We start from the raw sequence: 8053 nt of genomic DNA, 5'->3' as shown, positions 1-8053 counted from the left end.
CTTCATTTTCTTTTGGTCATTAACATTTTGGCCCTCACATGTATAGAAACAAATACAAAACATGCACACACAAAGAAAAAATAATAAATGAAAGCAGACATGGGAAGTAGAGCCAGTCTGTTTCACCGTGACATTAAATGCCAAACATCCTTGTTGCAGGTGTGCAGTCTGCAACAAGGATGTTTGTTCAGTATTACACAGAGCATGAATTTGTTTCAGTGCAGTAAAAGCTATGCTTTATAGAAGTGGCTCATTTCAGGCCGCTGCTGTTTGTCTCTGTTTATGCCACTGGCGCCATTAGTCTTGTCCTGCCAAAATTCTAAATAAACTCCCCTATGCCGCCAAATTGTAAGTAAAAATACTCAGCCAGGGACCACCTCCTTTATGTTAGAACATCAACCTTTAATGCTGTTAAATAGCATACAAGTACATAGCATGCATGGTAGAAAGACACTTAAATAAAACATAAATACTTTGTCAGGCTTTGTCAGAGGCCCCACAACTAGCACACGTTTACAGTACAATAAAGAGACAGTTCACCAATTTAATGTTATATTTTCCTTACACTTTCCAGCCTGCAGTCTACATTAACTGTATTGTTGCCTGAAGTAAGGACTGTTTTACAAGGAGAACCAGGCTTGTTGAACCTTTCAAGTTCAAAACAGCTATAGTGTGCTTGTTCATGGTTGTTTCTACTGCACTTCCATCTGCTGTCTGTTATTGACTGTACCTCTGGCCAGCTTAATGTAGAGTAGCAGTGATGATCAGCGCATGTGCAGGTATTTATCAATTAATGCACTTCCAATCAGGAGGAACAACTAATCACAGAAATCACCTGTGTAATTTCCCTGCCCCAAATTTACAGAAGTTATTACAAACATTGATCACACTGATAAGTATGAAATTCAACATGTGTTTTCGATTAAAGTTTTTTAAAAATTGACAAACTGCACTGAACTAGCTATAGAGTGGGCAGCTCAAGAGTAAGTAAAACAAATATAAACGTATGCAACAACACTACAACACACTTTGTACAACTGTACAACAACTGAAATGCATTTAAAGGCTTTACAATGTATGGTTTGAACATGCACAAATAACAAACATTTAATCAATGATGCACATGTTTGTCAGAAACTAAAATCACATATTTGCAAAAATGCGCAAAATTCCATCCTGAAGAATGACTTTTCTTTCACAAGTCTGAAAACATTGTCAAGAAAAAAAGTGTCAGCATTTATTTTGGCGGTTCCATATTATCTTATCACAGTTGCTGTAAAATGGAAACTTGTATTTTTAGATAATTTTACACACTAGAAGTTTACAATCAATCACAAAAGTTATACCTTAAACAGAGATTTTTATTTTCTGATGACAGTAATTAAGTATCATGATGTGGGTTTAGAGAAGCAGAAACTCAAACAAACAAATGAGACCACCACAACAAAAAGTTACTTATTCTTAATATCTTCATGGAACAGAGCAGAACAGACCAAGTACAAGTTTTTAACTCTAGGTCATTCTATCATTTTCTTTAAGTTTAGATACACATCATAAGCAATATTTTTAGAGAAAACACTAAGTGGAATCTCACAATCCCCAAACTAAAAAAATAATAATACTCACTTTATACTGATGAATTGTGGAAATGGGTTTTTATAGGGATTATCGGTTTTAAAAATTCCAAATACAGCCTTTAAGATGTTTATAGTACCTTATTTTTTGAATAGCTCGCTCCTTTCTTCTCGACAGCTTCACTCCTCCTCTCTATTGTATTGTCTTCGGAGAAGCCATTCAGCCATTAGTGTAACTTCCTGGTTCATTTTTAACAATGAAAGGGCTCCCAGAATAGACATACCATCTTCCATATGTACACATATTAAAAGGATTTAACCCTCTGGCAGCCATATTGGAGGTCAGCTGATTATTATGCTCAATGTGTGTAGCTGTCTTTAAATTAATTCAGTAGGCATGGTTAACTTTTGTAGAGTTTATAACTAGAAAATTATTATTTTTTGACTTCACCGCCAACATTTAACTGATCACAGTAAAAATGTAGACAGTATAAACGTGGATTTCTTACATATACACACATACAGGGACAAAGATTAAAGTTTCCAGATTAAATTAATATTTCATAAGTACTTCATCTGGCAACTTAAGTATGGAAACCATGTAGGCACATCTTTTCCATTGTTTATTAGGTGTACTGCATGTAGCCATCAATTGCACAGTTCTCCACAGGACCTGCATGGTGGGATGAGGTTACTGCACTAGTAATGCAACTCCAAAACCTCCATCAATGTTTTCAAAATGTTACATATGTGATACAGTTGAAAGCAACTCTTAAAACTCATTTAGTCAAAAAAACACAATATTATCATTATGTTTCTTCTTCAGTTTATTGTTTTAATATTTCATATTATATTACTGAAGCACCTAAGTATCTCACTCCCATCCACACACAGCCCTCACTGGCATCTGTTCTCCTTGCCTGTCTTTCCTGACCTCCACTCTTTTTTCTACATTTGAAGCCAAATTTGACTTTAGGTTCCAATGCTCATATCTCACCCTATTAAAGGCCACTCTTTTCTTTATCCGCTCTGTTCTTTATTTGTTTTGTTCTGTCTCATTATTTAATTCCACCCTCTGTTCTCTTCTCCACATGTTACCTGTGGAAGGAAAACCTTTTTTGGTTTCATTAACTGTAAAAGTTCTATTTTAACAACAAAACTGAAGATAATAACAGTGTGGATTATCATGTGTTCAAACCATGAACCATCTTAAAACCAGTGTTTACAAAGCAGAAAGCACAAAAGGAGTCGGCCAATACCGCTGACCCCTCTATTGTTCCCTCTGTTGTCACTAGAGAGCTACAGCACACAGGAACTGTGGGAAAAAAGACTAGTGGATGTTTAAAAGATGAGATGAGGTTACCTGGTTTTTTAATTCTCCTTTAATGGCTGGATTTTAACTGTTGGTCGGAAAGAAAAAAGCACTTTGAAGATGTCACTTTGGGCTGTGGTTGTGATGGACATTTTTCACAGTTTTAGGCTAAACAATTACTCAAATGATAAAAAATTATTATTTGTAGGCCTACTTGCTGGATTGATGTTTATGTCACTGACTTAGTTTTCATTAAGTTGAGCTGCATAAGGATCCCCATGGAAATATCAGAGCTCGACTGTGGTCATTAGGTACCTTCCAGGAGGTGTTACGGTATGCATGAAAATAAACCACTGTGAAATATCCCTTTAAAGGTCAGTAAGGGGGGAATTGTGATCTGTAGCTGGTCTTGAGAGGAAAGTTTAACCCATAGCAGTAAAAATAAAGCAACAATGTGCCTTTTAATCTGTTGAACCATCAACAGTCGTCTACAGCTTCCAGTTTGAGCTAGTTGAGCTTTATGCATTCAGTGTGATGAGTGTGATTTCAGTTTATGTGTTTGTTTGTGTGTGTGTGTGTGTGTGTGTGTGTGTGTGTGTGTGTGTGTGTGTGTGTGTCCATCTAAACTGGCGAGATCAGATACAGTAAGCCTGTGAGCATTAGCTGCATATGTCCCTAATTATTTTACAAAGTCAGTTGAACTGAAGTCATATGAATATTCCTTTAAAACACTTGCAGAACAAGTCACGAAATGTGCACCATTAAATACCAATTGAGAAGGAGATGCATCCAGTGATTGCATTGTCTGAAATGCGTCCAACTTTGGGAGTGAGAGAAACAAATAGAAAGTATATGTGTCCGTGTGTGTCAGAGCTGCACTTGTCAAACTTGCTTCTGTGGTCCAAAGATACAAAGTAAGTAAATACAGTATATGTCCCTCTCTTTTGAAGCCCCAATTTTCCATGAGTGCAAAGAGTCCACGAAGCTGTCGGTAAAGTCAGCCCACAGGCATGCATACATTTTATAAATCGGTTTGTGACATTTTTAAGGTTTTAAATGACTTGATGAAAGCCAAATCTGTCATTTCAATAACAGTAGACACAAGAGCTAAAGTGTAAGAGCGGGAGGAGTCCTTGGCAACCAGAGTGTATTTGAAAGACTCTTGTCTCCTCTTTTATCAACATTATTACATCAGCAACAACCCGTTCATTTCAATATCATTTTTTTTTCCTGCTGTCTTTCCTACTGTCCAGACAACCGAACACTTCTGTCTTTTTTGGGCCAAATCCAGAACCAACCCTTGGCACCTCACCTACACATACACTGATTTCATTAAATCCATTCTGTTAGGTTCAGTACTGTAATCTTTGTCCCTTTATCGTCTTTCATTTTCTCCTTCTTTTCCCCCCGCTGCTTTCTCTCCATTACTCCTCCCATGCGCTAAGATCCCTTGGCGTCCGGTTACGTTCACCGGAGCTCTTGCTACGAGCCTTCCTGGCGCTCTCCTGTGCCTGGCGGTATTTCTCCAACATGCTCTTGTGTTTCCTCCTCAGCTTGTCGTTGCACCACATCCTCTCGCAGTACTCCTCCACGTGAGGCAGGTTTGATGGCCCAATCAGCTGCATGATATCCTTGAACCATGTGCGTGATTGGCCCATTTGGCTTGATGAGCCGCCCCTGCTGTATGCGCTACAAGGCATCCAGGCCCTGTAGCCTCCTGTCGACCGATCTTTGAATGAGTCAGAGAGGCCACCATTGTCACGTGCCATGAGCTCATCCACAGTCTCCCCCTGAAGGACTTCGAGGGTGAGGTGGGCTAGGGTCTGTGTGAAGCCGTGCTCTCGGGAGCGGCAGATGTACACGCCTTCATCCTGGCGGAAGAGACGACGAAACAGGAGGCCCTGCTCTGTAGACATCACACGATCGTCTAGCTTCACCTGGGTGAGACAGAGGGAGAATATGTGTCTATTCTTAACTTTTATACATAATCAAACAACATATTGTTAAGATCTTATGACATGATGCAGAAAAAAAGGATTTGGGATAGTATCACTAACATTCAAAGTACCATGTAGTTGTGTTTCAGATTGGACTGGGATTATCACATAATGTCATTGTGTCACATTACTGCAATGCAATACCAAAGAAACGAATGGGAATTCCTTCAAACAGCAAAGAGTCTTTAAGTTAAGCTTTGCGTGCAAATTTGCGAGTCAAGTGTTATTTTTAAATTCAAACCAAATTAATTGAAAGTTGATGCTTTCGCTAACACTTCGTGAATAAAAACAAAATGGCTGCATTACAGTTTGGAAATTTGTTTTTCTAGTATAAAAAAGTTCCAAAGGCTATTAATACCAAGGTTTTAAGTGGTTAAGTGGATAAACAAGAAAGACGTGACAAATAGGAATTTGAAAGCCACTATATGTAGGATCTTTATGAGATTACAGCAAAGTGCTTATAATCCAACTCAACGTATGAGAAATAAAAGAGGGAGAACAGGGCTCTTTGTACTGTTTTCTCAGCTTGAATTGCAACAGCAAGAATGTACCATGAAATCTAGTCACTTTTTTTCCTCTTTCTCTGCCATTTACTTTCCTCTTATTCTCTTTCTTTCCTAACATACCTCCACCCAACATCTTGCCTCTATTCATTTATACCTTACTTTTCTAAATCTACCTCCTGTATCTGAAGGGGGGGGGTCTCCCTTCTTCAGATTCCATCACTGTGCTTGTCTAACTTTCTTTCTGTGCCAACGCAAACATGGCAGCCTTGTCAGCTGGAGTGGCAGCCAAATGTTTATTTGCAAGGAAATGGAGAGGGGTGGTAATGCCTTAATACTTGCATGGCTGACCGAGGCACTCAGTTAAGCTTGGAGAAACATAACCCCAAACAAATGAATGATTACTGTGGGTGTGGGCAAACACAGCAGCATGATTTTCTAAGCAGCTCTTTAAGAGGACTTTGCAACACTGTGTTTAAGTACAGTAAAGCACAGTAACCAGTAGACATTGAGTGACACCTCAGCTTTCGGTGGCTTGTGGTCAAGGTTTGTAAAGAATTCACTGTTTATCTAAGAGAATGAACAGTTGTGCATTTTCCTTTGAAATATAACTTCTTAATTTCAACCATATGTCAAATTGCTGTTAAATGTGTCAACTACATGCCACATTCACAGGCAAATCCCACTTTCAAAGGCAGTTACTCAGGCCACTGTTGGCCAGAAGTTTCATTCCTCCCCTAATCTGTCTCTCAAAGCTTCCCCACCTTCCCATCATAGATATATTAGGACAGGGTGGCATTTTATTATCTTGAGTTTCTTTTGCTGGCTATTTATGTATTGTCTTACCTCTTCCTTTCGATCGTCACGTTGGACGAGCCAGGTTACAGTAGCTTGTGGAGAGCGAGGAACACACTCCAGGAAGGTGCTGTTGTTCTCTGTCCCATAAACCACACTGTCTTCTGTTACATCAAAGTCATCTGGTTGAAAGAAAGATAATTTAAAAGATTGTGAATGAATAAAAAATCAAGAACTACTGTCTAAGTAAAATGTTTGTAAGCATCCACCAAGTAAGCTTGAAGTCCTCTTGAGCAAACCACTGAACCACGTGAATGTCAGGGACCTTTACAGTATGTCTGTCAAGCTGTAAACAGTGAATCCTGTAAAGTATAGTTACTGTAAATACTTTGAGTAAACACTGATTTGTCTATTTTCCTTTTTTAAACACAAATGTCTCTCAAAAGACACCAAGGTCTAAGGTCTGGTATGAAATAAGTACAAGGCTATATTCTACATTCACTAAATGTGTAGTGTGTAAACCGACATGTGTTGTCGAGGGGTTAACGTGTATTGTCTGTCTAATATACTATACAACATTTGACTCACAAAGCTTGGATAAACTGACAGACTTGTACAAATCTGACTTAGCACACTTTGGCTTCCACCCTGAGGAAGAGGCACATAGACGTACACTGGTCCTTACAGATACAAACACATACTGTACATACAATCTAACATTCAAACACCAGTTGTCACATGTCCAGTAGCATATTCCCCTGGACTTCAAGTGTTTACAGACTCACATACGGTATACACGAGAGTGAAGTCTCACTGGTCTTCTTCAGTGTGCGAACCTCCTCTTACACTCAGATGAGGTAGGACGGAATGTTCGCTTGCTGTACAAAGCTTGTCCAGCATTTCCCCTTGTGCTTTATCTTAAATAAATCATGGTGATTCAGCGGACTGAGCGGGACTGAGAAAGCACATTATTATCAGATTTTTTAGTTAAAGTGAGTGAAGTTTGATAATATTGGACTGTTTTCATTTTTTTAGGGAAGCTAATGTTTTAAGGAGCCAAGCTCCCCCTGACTCCACTGCAGTTATGTACACTGTACACTGTCCTGAGAAGAATGTGGAAAAACTAGCATAAGATACAAGTAAGTTTGGAACCTGACCTTAAATCCAGGACAACTAAATGAGCAGTTATATCTCATTTGTTTAATCCATACAAAATCCCAGGTGTAAAAAACAAAAGGCTGCAGTTTTACAATGGGTTATGTACGTGGCTATTACAGCCACGCACTGTGACTAGGGCTGTTGCCATCCATCCATCCATCATCAACCGCTTATCCTGCGTACAGGGTTGCGGCATGTTGGACATATTTTGTGTTGTTTTACTGTTTGTTTTGTAGGTTAGCAAACTTAGCGTTAGTGTCTTGCGCAGCTAATGTGGCTAGCAGTCTCGGCGATGTTGGACTAATGTAACACTGAAGGACAGTCAAGAGAAACTGTGAGCGTAGTGTGTAGTGTGTCGGATGCACGCAGCTGTTCATGTCGCTTTCTGTGGAAATTTAGCTTTAACGTTACTACAGCGCAGGTGTTTGTTGTTAAAATGAATGGAAGCCCCTTCTTCTCCAGTGTGTGTATGAGTGTGTGCATACATTGCTGCGGTATGCAAATTTACTTGATAGACATGCCCTGAAGGTAACCATATAGCTACACAGGAAAAAGATACGGTTTGCCTGGCAGTGTTGTGTAACTTTGACTAGCTTCCTAATCTGTTAGCAGCTCGCTGTGCAGTGAGGTGAGATCCACTAACACACTTACTATGCTATATGGCACCAAACTACTTCATTGATCAAAAATGGCAATAATACCGGAAAGGTCTGA

General features: G+C 39.2%; 1 protein-coding gene across 1 annotated transcript in view; it reads right to left on the bottom strand.

The window, feature by feature from the left end:
- Nucleotides 1-381: 381 nt before the first annotated feature.
- Nucleotides 382-8053, bottom strand: part of sema3bl (sema domain, immunoglobulin domain (Ig), short basic domain, secreted, (semaphorin) 3bl) — a 71903-nt gene continuing 64231 nt past the window's right edge. The window contains exons 15-16 of the mRNA XM_038723005.1: nucleotides 6233-6363; nucleotides 382-4823 (exon numbers count right to left, since the gene is read on the bottom strand). Of these exons, the coding sequence (XP_038578933.1) occupies nucleotides 4311-4823; nucleotides 6233-6363 (644 nt within the window). The 3' untranslated portion in view covers nucleotides 382-4310. The remainder of the gene's footprint in view (nucleotides 4824-6232; nucleotides 6364-8053) is intronic.

Source organism: Micropterus salmoides, unplaced genomic scaffold (assembly GCF_014851395.1).
Source record: "Micropterus salmoides isolate LMB-PRFRI ecotype aquatic unplaced genomic scaffold, ASM1485139v1 Ms_hic_scaffold_16, whole genome shotgun sequence".
In the NCBI taxonomy this organism is placed as follows: Eukaryota; Metazoa; Chordata; class Actinopteri; order Centrarchiformes; family Centrarchidae; genus Micropterus; species Micropterus salmoides.
Note: the sequence above shows the minus strand (reverse complement) of the source record. Positions and strands in the feature narration are given on the sequence as shown.